Below are 14,705 nucleotides of genomic sequence, written 5' to 3' on the forward strand. Positions count from 1 at the left end.
GAAACAGCAGGGCTTGTCACAGTCCTCGATAATGGTTCACCTGGCTGCCATCTCAACTTTTCACCCAGGAGAGCATGGCCAGTCCATCTTCACTAACCAAACGGTGCAACAATTCCTCAAGGGATTGGACAGATTATATCCTCATATTCGGCGACCCACACCGGCTTGGGATCTTAACCTGGTACTTTCGAGGCTGATGGGGGGGGGGGGGGGAGGCATTCAAGCCCCTAGCAACATGCTCACTTCTCTATCTTTCTTATAAGGTGGTCTTTTTGGTTGCAATAACATCAGCTAGAAGGGTGTCCGAGCTCAAGTCTCTCACATCGGACACTCCATATACCATTTTTTTACAAAGACAAGGTGCAACTGCGACCTTACCCGGCATTTCTCCCGAAAGTGGTCTCGAATTTCCATACCAATCAAGACATATTTCTTCCGGTCTTTTTCCTGAAACCTCATGCCAATAGCCACAAGCAGAGGCTTCACTCCCTGGATGTGCAGTGTGCATTGGAGTTTTATATTGAATGAACTAAGCCATTCCGCAAGCCAAACCAGCTGTTTATTGTGCTAGCAGACAGGATGAAAGGCCTCCCAGTGTCCACGCAAAGGATATCATCGTGGATCACAGCCTGTATCCGGGCTTGTTATGACCTGGCAAAGGTCCCTGCCCCTGCTCTAAGTGCGCAATCCACCAGAGCTCAGGCATCCTTGGCGGTCTTCCTGGCCCAGGTCCCAATCCAGGAGATATGTAGAGTGGCAATGTGGTCCTCAGTCCACACCTTCACTTCCCATTACACCCAGCACGCCAGGGACGATGCAGTGTTCAGCAGGGCTGTGCTTCAATCAGTGATTCCATGAACTCCGACCCCACCTCCTAGGTAAGGCTTGGGAGTCACCTAATTGGAATTGATATGAGCAAGTACTTGAAGAAGAAGAAGAAGAAACGGTTACTCACCTTCTCATAACTGTTCTTCAAGATGTATTGCTCATGTCCATTCCAAACCCACCCACCTTCCCCTCTGTCGGAGTATCCAGCAAGAAGGAACATGAAGGCGTGACTCCAGGGGGCTCCAGAGCTGACCTGACGGGTGCTGGTAGGGGGAAAACCTTCCAGCGATCTGTGCACGCGGCGTGCACACACCTAATTGGAATCGATATGAGCAACACATCTCGAAGAAGAACAGTTACGAGAAGGTGAATAACCGTTTCTTTCCATCAGGTGATGTCTTGTAAATTAATATTTTCTATTCTATAAGAATGTAAACGGTGGCTTAGGCCCTTCTGGGAAAAACTGATTTGCAAGTTGGCTGGTGGGAAGGTCTTCAGAGCTACCAGTATGGGCATTGTCTCTTAGCAACGCTCATGAGCCATTACTATCATGAGCCATTCTGCTTTCTTCCTATTTGTTCTTCATTACAGCTCCCTGTTAAACTAAGCCCATATATTCTTGCAGTAAATATCCCAATAGACAGGTTAACACACAGTATTCATCAATTATTACAGAGCAGCTCCTCCTCCATCATGCTGGGTCTCATCGCACTCAGACAAGTGATTCATTTCACAGGCCTATGGCTGCCTAATTGACCTATCATAAAAAGGAGGTCTTACATACCTGGTAAAGAGACTTGGACACAAAGTTCATGGACAGGTCCAATAAAGTTTCAGTTTATTAAGCGATGGTCGATCTCCATCTCTGTGGAGAAATACAAATCAAAATGGTTTAGGATTTATCCATCTTCTAACCCCATACCACTAACCCTGCCCGTTCTCCTTACTGCTGAAACAGCTGTGGGCATTATGTTTCCTGAAACATACTTAGTAGTTATGTGTTTTGGGGCTTCCTGGGCTCAGAGCCAAAAGCATATAAAAGACTTTTACTGCATGTGCCATTAACCCCCTAGTATTAATTCATATATTTCCCCAAGTGCTTCTGATGATTGCTGTGCTGTTCTGATTCGGTTGCTGTGATCTCTCTGGGCATTTGATTTGGCTGCTAAGAAAATAGATACTGGGTAAAATTGCCAAAAACATCCAAGTGATTTAAGAGAAAAAGTACCATTTTCAAAGCAATTGTAAGTCTAATTGAAATCCACCATTAATATTATACCATTCAATGTTTGCCTCATTCCCAAGAAATAAAGATAATTTAATATAGAATACATTGTTTTATTTAGTTACATCTCTTTGGCAATTAAAAGTGTGACTCCAGTGGGAAGTGAGATTAAAATAGTAATTTGTTGGGCACGCTAATTTGAACATGAGAGGCAGGGCTGCTTATTTACTAAGATTGCACAACACTTCCCTTTATACGATCCTATTTTTAATTGCTTATGACTTTGCCAAACTTTAATTGTTTGGGCTGAAATTTTGCAGGCACAATGTCTATCTCAGGCTGAAAGTTTTTGAAAATCTCAGCCCAAATGGTTTATCCATTTCTGAGAATGAGGCTAGTAAAAATATGATGTTTTGCCCAGGTTAAAAAATGTGGGTGCTCTTTCTTTTAAACAGTTTTTGTGCCCCCATGCATTGGAGCAGGGACTTGAAATTTGGCTGGGGGGTGGGTAGCCTGTGTGTCCTGGATGTATCTTTTGGTGTCCTTGTGAAAGTCCACCTACATTTGGCCAAATTTATAAGCCATTGAAAAATTGCAGAGAACATGCTCAGTGACGATAGAATCTTCAGAGATTTTAGCTGTTAAGTTCTAGTAAGTCTCAACTGAGTCAAACAACTTCGAGTCCTGACTGGATTGCACATGCACCATTGCACAGAGTGACTGAGCACACTCCAGCACAGGGCAATAAGGCTCATTCCTGTAATGGCTGCTGGAAGCTGAGGTGGGGCTGGGCACAAGAGTAGGGTGTCTGCTGGCAACCAGGCAACTGTGGAGGAGGAAGCCATCTGCTTCAAATGCCTGGGTTCAAACTACCAATTTTACATTTCCCTTGTTGCATATTTATATTCTTCTACCCATTGAACAGTTACAATTCCAAGTATGGTAGATGTGATTATTGTTAAACTATGGTGTTTTCCTCCATTGTGGGACAAGCACAAAGTGTAAATGGAGATTTATTTTGCTCTCCCGTCTCTGCTAATTTCACTTGAGGGAGTTTGTTACCAATATAATATTTCTTGTATGCTTCAGACTCTGTTGTTTGCAACTGATTTAAATGTGCACTGTATTATGATAAAATTATGTGTTGAAGAGGGTTATGAATGAAAGAGCCAAAAGTACAGAGAGTGGGGAAATACTTTAGCTGCTAGTAGCATTATTATTTGCATCCTAAACAACCACCATCAAAATCCAGAGCCCTTTACAATTAGATACATGTGTAATGAATGGAAAAGGAGGAAAGCATTAGAAATCTGTCCATGAAGACCTAAATTATTACTAAACTGGAAGAACTGCTGCAAATTTGAGAAAATTCCTAGCCTTTTGCAATATTGCCTGTGATTTCAATGGGAACAGAGCTGGGCCTCAAGTGAATTTAAGAAGAAATTGATTGTACTGTGAATAGCTCCAAAAACACCCCCGCCCCAAACATAACATTGTAAGTGATGTTTCTATCACATAAAAACATGATGGGTTGCTGTAAAGTAGAGACTCTAGAATAAATGTGACTTTTTAAACTGGAGTACTATGGTAGAGCCGATGAAAGGAAGCCACAGAGCTTTAATGCTCTGTGATGAACTGTTACCCCCACAGAGAGACTGGGACATCTTGTACTTCAGGTCCATGCAGATTGTTTGCTATATCAGCCTCATATTCAGAGGAGGACATAGACAGATGTACCTATGCATATGATGTACAAAAAAAAAAACTTTACCGGAAAAGGTGTTGTGAGCATATGCTGATGTTAGTAATATAGCAATCTCGACATTTCTACAAGTTTATTAAGAGTTAGTTCTCCTTTGAGACGGGACAGGAAAAGTGAACTCTGGTCAAAAATCAATCCTTTTAATTTTTAACTTCTCTGCTCAGGGCATTTCTTTAATTAGTAAGCGATATGTCCAATCCCTGTAAATTAAAGCTTTCACAGCTTTTCTGGGTGCTTGTTTACAGGAAAACAAGGAACGCAAACATTTCCCAATGCGGATTTTGCATTAAAACCAGAGTAAACAACTGAATTTGCTGTATTTCTTCTAAACTTCTAAGTGGAGTAATTGAATCTCCTTAAACCTAAAATAATCTTTGTTGATAACAACTATCTTTGACATCAGTTCACTTGAAGGTACAGAGAGAGCGCCAGCTAAGCAGGAGAACTACATTGATAGAAGTGATCTTTGACTGTAGTTTCGGAATCTGTATTCTTTAGTTACATTTCTTATACGACCCTTTCCCTCTAGCTGACTCTGGCTTGGAAGCATTTGGGCACGATCCTGCTTTTCTTGCGCACCCAAACTCCCATCTAAGTAATTTGTTGGTGTAGGGATTGCAGAATCGGGTCCTTTGTTTAGTTGATGTGGTTCAGTGGAGAAAAAGGACTTCAGATGGAGAAAACAGTGCTCCTCTACTTGTCCCAGGACCTTCCCCAAAGATGAGCTGTTATCCTAGCACTGTATTTTACTGTCGCACAGCACTACAGCAATAGGAGCAGCCGAGCTGATAATCCTCATTACTTAATTAGTGGAAGGGCTGACCTCTAAGGAAGAAACCTTTCGAATACATTTGTGAATGAATAAAGTAAATTAAACAGTGGAATGGAACATAAATGTATCAAAACCCAAACTCCACTCCTAGCTGTCGGGGGGAGAGTTTCTAATTTTCGCACAATTACCCTGTTCATATTTGGGAACCGGTGATCTTTCTACAGCTAGGGGAGGAAATGTGGACAATGCGTTTGCCTCTGAGATTAAGTAGGAACTCCCCTCGCTTTTGTGCTGATTTCAATTAAAATCTTAATCTCTAAATCCACTCCAGATAAAAATACTTTTGAAAATTCGCTGTACTGAATGGACGCAAACATCTCAAGGCAGAACAACGCGCGTCGTATTATTCGCTAACTGGCTGGGGTTCCAAGCGCTGGAACTCTCTACAGTGGCTGGCTACGTTATTTATCCATAACCCTGTCTTGCTTTCAGTTCCTGTGGTAGTGCCGGGCTAGCAGCAGTACGTGCTTGGGCGTGAATTGGTCAGACTCTTCCGTTCTAATTAAATGTAGCCAATCTGTGTGTTTGCTTTTCAGACACCCATTTCTATAGAAAGGATCGGCTGTACCCCCGTGTGTGGATCCCGTCCTACCCTCCCCTTGGCGTTGTTGTGGGATTAAAGCAGAGCGGCCCCATACACAAACGCAGCTGGTTCCGTTTGGTCAGCCTGAGACACTTGCTGTGAAACTACGACAAGAATTCCAGTAAGTTGGCAACACTTTCACACAAAGAAAACAACAATAGGAGAAGTCCTTCCGTGCAGAAAGGAATGTTTCAAGCACTGTTCTCCTACAGTGAAAGGAGACAGGGAGGGAAGGAGGAGAGAGATTTGAAGAGGGCAGTTTCCCCCCGCCCCCCTTCTCAGCAGCTCTGGATCTTGTGATGGAGAGATCTTATCCTCTCTCTGATTCAGAGGTGCCAGGAAACTCATTGAATATTCTGATCTGCCCCAGTGTTTCTTGTGGCTTGACCCCGGTGCTGTGTCGTACCACTACACCAAGCAGCCCTGAACCTGCATAAATCACAACCCTGCAAAGCCTACACTCCACATCTTATCTTTCTTATTCCCCCCTCCCTTTCCTCCTCTAGCATGATAGATATTAGAAAATCCTTACGGAAACGTTTGTGGGATTAGGGTCCTAAACGATCAACGCAAAGAAAAATCCGTATCTCCCAATCAACAACAAAACAGCCGTGTATAAATTACAGGCACTTTGGAAATTAAATTCTGTGACAGGACCAAGAAAAAGTTAAGTAATGTTTCAGAAATGTCTGTCAAACTCTACAAACAAGCCCTGCAGTTTAATATAAACGGTCAACTTTATGCAAACAATATAAGGAGTTTGTATAGATGGAGGTAATTAAAATGAATAGGAGCAATCATGTTACGAGATAAATGCATCTCTCCCTCTCGCTGATACCGTGATTTATACAACAATCCCTTATTCCTGAAATACACGAGTATGTTGTGTTTGGGATTGAGAGGGGAGGGCTAAGTGAAGTTCACCACCTAAAATTTTATCGTGATAAATTTCCTCTCCAAAAGAACTACCGTGCCACTGTGAGTCATGTTAAGCTACACGATCTCTCAGCAGTTTTAACAGAATTATAAATACTGTTAGTTAACATCATTTCTGTGTGATACTCCCGGTACTGCCTTTCCATCACAATCTTCTGACGGGCTCCGAAAATATGTCAACCAGATTAGAGTGGAGGGTAATCTCGGAAAAATGCAAACATATCCCATCGTTCCCCTTTCGAATGATGATTTGTCATAGTTTTCTATAGTAGTCTTGTATCTAATTCCTGAAATGGCAACAATATCTGAACCCTGGATGGATATTTTACCCGTGATTTATTGTGTACCTGTGACACAAAGACCCCCTTACCAAAGGCAGGATCGTCACAGTACCCTCTGTTGACAAATTTAGGAGCAGGGATATTAAAGTTTCCCTTAGCAATAGCTTCACACTCGGCCCAAGCGTTTTGTGAGACTGACTTTCTCGCCTGGGAAATTCATGAAAGGCTCTGGTGGAGAAATAAGATTCATTCTGTGACTGTCAAGACTTCAACAGCGTTTTAGAAGTGATTGACCGCGTCTCTTTATGGACTAATCAACGAAATCAGCGTTTTAAACTTTACACCCATGTCTGAATGTAATGACTTGTTCTAAAGCCTTTATAAGGCTCCTTCGTTAACTCCTTTTATTGTTTGTCAGTTGGGACACTGGAGTCTGAGGAGCATCAAATGCTGTTTGCTATTTGAAATCATGCCGGATCTGGCCAAAATGTATTGTAAAGCTACACCAGTGGGATGTAAAAAGTCATTGGAGTGCATTGGTGTGAAAGCATCCCTCCTACCCGGCAAAGTGCGCGCGGAAGGAGGGGCCAAGGCAGCCTCTGGCTGCAGGGGCCTGGAGCAATGCCTGATTCCCTCATGCTAGTTCCGGGGCTGCTGGGTATAAAGAGCTTTATGCAATGTCTGGAGGGTGGGAGTTTCGTCTGCACCTAGCGGGATAAGAAAAAGACACCAGGCGGCTTGGGCTGTTGCAGGGCCGAGCAGCCTTCCTGAGCCCAGCCGCCAGCTTCCCAGGGAGCTGGAGCATCCCAGCCCAGATGGGATCTCGCCACAGGATGGACGGAGCAGCAGCAGCTTCTTGCAAAGTGCTCATATTATTCACTGCATGCATCATGCAGGCTAGTGGCCAAGGTAAGCCCCCTACTGCAGCCTCGTCTGAGTGGGGCTCGGGGCGCTCCCTGGCCCCTCGGGAACGCCAGGGGGAAGGCGAGGGGAGCGGTGGCTGCTGGTCTCTAAGGGAGCTGTGTCCCCGGAGGGCTAGAGCAGCAGGAGGTGACTCTTCCCAGAAGTTGTTTATCCTGTAGTGGAAAGTAGAGCGAGCCCGGGGGCTGTAAGAAGCGAGCCCAGCGTTTTCTGTGACAGCTCCTCCTCAGGCTGGTTTCGTCCTTTGCTTCCCCCGGGGTGGTTCTTTACCCAAGGAAGGGGTCTAAGTCCTCGGGGGGAGCAGTCGTTTGGAAGGGCCGTTCAGGCGGTGCAAATCCAACGCAAAGTCACGCAGGGCTTTCATTTTCTGGAGATGCAATGGAGAGAGAAGCCTTTAACTGGGGGGAGCGCTCCTTGCAAGGAGGCCGGCCAGGGCTCCATGCATAAAGGAGGGCAAGACAATCGCCGTACCCTGGCGCTTGCTACTGAAACGTGTTTAGTGCCCCGGAGAACATCTATAAAGATCTGTGTGTGGCCGTGTTGCCGGCCCCTCTCAACGCACCAAACGCAGGTGGTTTGGAAGCCCAAAGTGAGCAGGCTGAGTGAGTCCCCCCAGTTTCTAAGAGCTGGTTTTGCAACCAGCTCCTCGGTAAAGCTGCACCTCGAGATGTGTTCCATTAGGCAGACACAGGCTTTGCTATGTTTATTTGCACTGATTGTGCATGTGCAACGTGTACGTGTCTGTTGTATGTGTAACAGATGCGGTATGTTATAAAAAGAGTCTAATAAAGAAACAGATGCTTAGTCTGGAGCACAATAAGCTTCCCTCAGTCCCAGACACAGATTTGAAGTTGGGAGAGAGAGAACTTTTTCTCTGGGCTTTGCTGTTGCTAGGTTACATTGGGGAGCATGTGACTGGCAGAGCAGGCTGAGCACGATAGGCTGCGCCGCCGCCTACTCTGGTACTAATCTGGCTGCTGGGATGGAGGAGTCCTATCTCCACTCACTCACTCACTCACTCCCACCCTGTAACTGCAGCCCATCTCTTCCTGTCTCGCCCCTTCCCTCTCCACACAATGCAATTGCCCCACAATTAAAATGAAACCCCTTATTGTTCCAGCAGGATGAGGTGAAGTGAATTTCCTGGGCCACATCTATTGGTAGCCCCACTGTTTTATGTCTGAGGGTTAGGTGGATGTATTCAAATTGTTAATCTGCTTTCTTTGCTCAACTCTTAGTGTAAGCTTCTTAGAGGGAATCAAGTAAGTAATTATACAGCAACTGCTGCTAACAGCTCCCTTTTCTGAGCAGGGAAGTAGTTAGGAGATAGCTAATGTACAGCAGGAGCATTGCAAAAGCTCCAGCCAAAGAGGTCACACTGGGTAGAGAGCTAATTCCTTTGCACTCTTATTTACACTGCATAGAACTGAACCTGCAGTGCTGACTTAAATACTTATTTCCTTGTGCTACAGCCACTTTGAAAAAATTAGGACACATGTATAGTAGATGTGAATGTGAATTTACCAATTATTTGGTAAAGTGAGGGGAAAATCTTGAATTGGCACCCAACAGCAGAGCAGGTGTTAAGAATTTTGCTGTGCTGGATGTAAGAATGATCAGAATAACTATGCTAATGAGATGATGTAATGTTAGTAATGAAGTCTATGGTAATACCTGTGTTAAACCTCTTAGTAGTAGTATTGTCAACTCTTGGGATTCTTATTCCAAGTCTCACAGTATTTGGTGTTTTTCTTAAAACTTTAGTTCTTGGAATCCTGTGATTATGTGAGGATTTCAGCTTTCATTTAAAAAAAAAAAAGTGATTGTAGACCTTGTGGTTGCAGAGAGAAACTTGAAAACATGACCCAAATGTACACTATCATCTCAAAAATCAGAAGCCCCCCATTCAAAACCCCCCTCAATTTTTAATTAAAAAAAAGTATTTTATGATTTTTAATCCAGTCTCATGATATTTTGAAGGATGACTCATAATTTTTGAATACTGGCAATTTGAATTTGGGAGTACTGAGTGGAAACTGGATGTTTCCAGAAGCCTAAGAAGACTCAGTTTGATCTGAGTGCTTATGCCTATATTAAGCAGTGTTGTGCCTTCTCCCTTGACAAATCTGACTCCTGAATGTTTGTTAAACATGCTACTGGATAAATGGAGAGAAAAAATGACTCCTCTCACTGTCCAAAGTTGCACAGGAACTGATCCTGCAACCTGTTACTCATGCCAGCAGTCTTTATTATTTAGGATTACTGTCATGGGTAAAGATTACAAGATGGGGTCCATACTCTGTTTAATTTAAGTTCTCTCACTGTGGTATCCTAAAGTAGCATTTTATAGAGAATTATAGAAGCAATATTTTATATTACAACAGGATTTCATTTTGAAGAATCCCAAAGCACTTCAGACATCCACCTGTACAGCACTGGTGAAATGCAGCCATATGTTGGGTGGACATTGTGGTGCACAGCAGTGTGTGAAGGGCAAATTTGGATTAATATCATCAAGGCAAATGTCTGAATTTACAAAAGAACCTGGCAGTCTTTAAGGATTTGTGTACTCACACAGTACTCCATTTATCTGGTATTTATTATGGGACTCCTGGAAGGACTGACTCTAGTCTGCTATGATATGACCCTCTAGTTCCTGGGAGTGTAGGTGTTTCAAACCTTGCTGCTCTTAATAGTTCACTTCCATAGGCAATGTTTTCTGTCTGTGTTCTTGTTTTCTCTTTATAGTTTTCTCTTTATAGTGGTTATTCATGAATAAGAAACCTATTTTCCCTTCTTAGAAGGAACGTACCTCCTTGGACACTCAAATTTACCTCCAACTCACACAAACCCGATTTTATTAAATAACATTTTTGTAACCTATGTTCACTTAATCACAAATCAGTTAAGCTTCCTACATGACTGTTTTTTCTGGAGTGCCTTATTTTGGTTCAAATTCAGAAGAGATGACACACGTGTCAGAAAATGAATATATATAAGTAGTAAAGTAACTAGCATGTATTTGGCATTCAGTTGATAGGCAAAATGAGGTAAAATACATTGTAAGGAGGAGGATGACAAGGATTTAGCAGGAAAAGCATAAGGTAGTGGAGCTCCCACTTTATCTGATATGCTCCTGTTAACTACTTTTCCTGCTACACCACTTCGGTCTCCTCAGTGTGTAAGTTGCATTCATTTTTCCACCATCTCAATATCAAACTACTGCAAGATATAAAACATTGTCACTCATACCTGTTTTCTGCAAAATTCCCATTGACTTCAGTAGGCCCAGGATTTCACCCCAATGTGTAATTTACATCAACATTTAAATCACTGCTTTGAATCTGGTCTTGTCTGTATCTTTACATTTCCTCAGTACTCTTCCCTGCATTGCATTAAATGGCAAGACATTTTTTCGTATATCTTGGCCAGATCCTCTTTAGTTTACCAGATTAAGAGTCCAGTCCAAGTCAGCGGGACTTGTGTGAGCAATGATTGCAGAACTGCGCTTTGCATTTCCATAGTTAATAAGTAATATCATGATATTGGTCTAAACCTTCATGATGCTGGAGAGGTGAGCATTTCTGGTGATAGCCTTTCACCTTACACGGACACACTTGTTTGGTCTGTGAATCCTCTGGATACTAAAATGCATACAGCTGCCTGAATGCACACTACAATTAAGTTGATTTCCAACTTTTGGTCTATTCCTCCTTTTTCAGTAGTTCATAATTTCCTGAAGCAAAATCCTCATGGGCTGAGATTTTTCCATGGTTGGTCTCAGGCTAGAGGTGAAGTTTTTTTTATAAAGTTTTAACAAATCTGATTAATCTATTTTATGTGTATATTGAAAAAAATCTATATCCTTCCCAGTATAACCTGATCAAAAATTTTGCAAATGGTAACACAATTCCTTAGATCACTGAGATCTAAGTTATAAGCCAAGTTTGAAGCAAATTGGTAGAGTAATTTTAAAGGAAAGGGGAGAAATCTTGGCCCCATTACAAGTAAAGGGAAAACTCCAGTTAATTTCAGTGGGGCCAAAGTTCTATCCAGGAGAATTTAAATTTGGACATTTTGCACAGTTGAATTTTGCTGCATGAGCCATGATTTACTTAATTTAAGGGTTTAAAATAAACTTCAGAGTTATTTGACAAATAATATGGAATGGTTTTAGAAGAGACTGTATTTTAAGTCTGTATTCAGAGCAGAGTTAAGGTTGAAACTTCAGCTGTAATATTACAATTCCTGTCTTTTGAGTGCTTGATTGCAAAACCTTAAAATGTTAAAGCTTCTTTGTTCAAAATAAAAAGGTAATTCTGCCACATGTATGAAAAAGTGATGTTCGCTTACATAGTGGCATCATAAGTGATAAACAGAGGTTTATAGCTTTTATGTATATTAGTGAATTCACATTCTTTGACAATTTTTTGGCCAACCTCCATTTCGTGCAAGTTTAAAATTGGCCCATGTACCTGCATGTACAAACCACAAATTGGATATTTAGGTGAGCAATTATAAATCTCTGTGTGCAAATGCGAGCACTGAGTGATATAAAAAGTAGTAATATTTGGGGTTTGCTTATGCATGCACAACTGAAAATGTGTCCTGTGTTTAAATGAGGTATGGTAGAAAAGCAAATCCCTTAACAAACAATGGTAGTGAACAACTTTGGGCAACAAGAATATTCTCTCAAAAGGAGGAGGTGATTTCAAAGCCTTCTAAAGTGTAAAACAGGGGCATACAATGGCAGAGTGGATTATATTAGGATACAAAAGTGAACTCTGTTCACTTCCAGGTAGCCAGTTTAAATCCAGCCCAGGGCTGGAATTACAGTGGCCTCTATAAAATTAATAGGTGATCACAGTCCATATCCTGGTGGATAGGTGTCCACATCTCAGAAACCACAATCACATTTGGCATGAATTGACACTTTTGCTGATAGTTTCACAAATGAGGCCAAGAAATAAAAGGGCATGGATGGTTCTGATAGACCAGAACTGCTACATATTGCTGGGGTTATACGGTGAAGCTTGCACTGCTACTACAGTCTCTACTATCTCTGTTCTGTGCATGGGTAGAAGCCCAGGAGGTCTGAGCAGAAGAGTATGTCCCTTGCATAGAGCCCCTGGGTGAAACCCCCTACTCTGAGGTTTTACACAGGGGAGGGAGGATTTGGGCCTTAAGGGGAAAAAAAAAAAAGCCAAGTAGGTGTTTTGAAAAGAAAATGCGTACAGTCCAGTTTACAGTCTGTACTGCTGGTAAAGGCAGATATGGGAGAGGACCTTTGGATTGAACTGTTTATCAAAATCCTGCACTTTAGTATAATTTTCTTGTACTCTGTCAGTGAACATTTATAAGAGGAATGCTAGGCTTGAGCTGCTCTGACAGAAATCAACAGCAGAATACCCTCTGACCGAATGGGAGCAGGATTGGAACCTCTGATTTGGGGATGGGGAGTTGTGATGGCTTGAAAATTAAAAATACACATCAGTGAAACACATTACAATCTTTTCACGTTTTAGTTGATAAAAGTGACATTGCTATGAACTTAATGTCAGTATTCGTTTTCGTAAGTTTTTTTTAAATGAGTAATCTACTTTTAGTACTTATCTTGATCTTTCTTTAATTATTTACTCCTTTTCTATATTCTGGGCAGTGAACTATATCAGGAATTTGCTAAGTAATCACCTAAAGTGAAGAATAGGATTAAAAAACAAAATTTCAGTTAAAAATTGAAAGCAGTAATTAGATGACACCTGGTTAGACTTAGATTCTTCACCGACTGCTAGAATTACAGTAAATAATTAAGCTGCAGTCAAGACAAACAGGGACAGGACATCCAAGGAGATTTGAGCTAAGATAGATGTGCAGCATATGCAACACTTCCTATACAACAAACCAAAACCTTCTTTTATATATTGAGCTGACTGGAAATTTGAGCAATGAAATCCCACTTTAATCCAGATTTACTTTTCATGTGTTTTGCAGGAAATGAGCAAAGATTCATTGAGGGGGAGGGAGAAGTTGTGGGAAGTTAGAATGCAATTTCATTAAAGCCTTTTAATTCTTTTCTTTTTGGGCTTCCTAGATTGACGTGAAATCAATCATGCTGTTCTGAGCCTTTACCCTGTATACGCCTTTTGCATTGTTAGATTATTGGGAGATCAAAGATCACTAGTGTTTGTTTTTTCTTCTAGTTATTTAGGGCCAAATCTGTGGGTCTTTCAGTATTTTACTCAGGGAAATGTCTGTTGAAGTCAGTTGATTACAAACTTCAGGGTTTGACTGCCAGTAATAAGTTTTGCCCAGCATTCCCCACACATTTTTGAATCAATATCTTCCATCTTTGACTAATATTGCATCCAATACTGTTCACTTTTATTGAACAAAACAAAACCTGTTTCAGGACCGGAAAACTGTTAAAGCTCTTCAGAATTACAGATGCAGAATCCCCGATCTCCTCATTTTAAATTCTGCTTAAAAACTGATGGCACAATATAACCTTCTGAGTGGAAGCTGAAAAAGAAACAACACTTTCTAGAAGATTCGTTGGTGAGAAGCATTGAAGATTTTTCTGAATTAATCATCTACAGGTTGACACATGTATAAAGACTAGCTAATGTTGTGTCACTGTGGTTAACTAGCTATGGCAATCTAAGTCAATTATCTGCTTGTTAATAGTTTACATTAAGTTTGGCAAATAAAGAATGGAAATGTCATACTTTTAAAACTAAAATATATCTCTTGATATAACTTCTTAATGATACATCATGGATTTTTTTTTTCCTTTTTCAGTCTTACGAGATATCTTGAACCAATTCCAGCTTGATTCTCCTCTCACTTAAACTAGTTTAATTGCATTGATTCAGCTGAGCTACTTCTGATGTGCACTAGTGTAAGGGAAGGGAGTATCAGAACCAGACACTAAAAAGTAGGTGGTAACAATTTCTTTTAATACTTTACCATATTTTGAGATCTGGTCTGAAGTCCACTCTCTTACTGAAATGTTCAGTTTATTAATTGGCTTTTGCTCCTCCAGCTCAGCACATTTTTTGGAATTATTTCAAAAAATGAAGCTTAATGACTAAACATGGAAATGTTGAATGGAATGGATAGCCTTCAGCGGGGTCCACAATAAGCTTTTATTGTTGGTATCAAGCTTTTTAATGTTTTCTTTGTTTTGCAATTCTTAAACTGGATTTGAGATCTAAGGATCACTATTAGTAGTTTGGTCTAGATTTAAAAAAAAGACACGTAAGAGTTAATGGAGACTGATTTCATTTTCTGAACAGTAGTATTTTAGCAGTAATAATCTGGTTGGTTTGAATTTGATT

At 41.3% G+C, this 14,705-nt stretch overlaps 1 protein-coding gene across 3 annotated transcripts in view; it reads left to right on the top strand.

The window, feature by feature from the left end:
* Positions 1-7,163: 7,163 nt before the first annotated feature.
* Positions 7,164-14,705, top strand: part of LRP2 (LDL receptor related protein 2) — a 175,712-nt gene continuing 168,170 nt past the window's right edge. For all 3 annotated transcript variants that reach the window (XM_054043686.1, XM_054043688.1, XM_054043687.1), the window contains exon 1: positions 7,164-7,356. In XM_054043686.1, coding sequence (XP_053899661.1) covers positions 7,263-7,356 — 94 coding nt within the window. In that variant the 5' untranslated portion in view covers positions 7,164-7,262. The remainder of the gene's footprint in view (positions 7,357-14,705) is intronic.

This window comes from Malaclemys terrapin, chromosome 11, assembly GCF_027887155.1.
Source record: "Malaclemys terrapin pileata isolate rMalTer1 chromosome 11, rMalTer1.hap1, whole genome shotgun sequence".
Classification (NCBI taxonomy): Eukaryota; Metazoa; Chordata; order Testudines; family Emydidae; genus Malaclemys; species Malaclemys terrapin.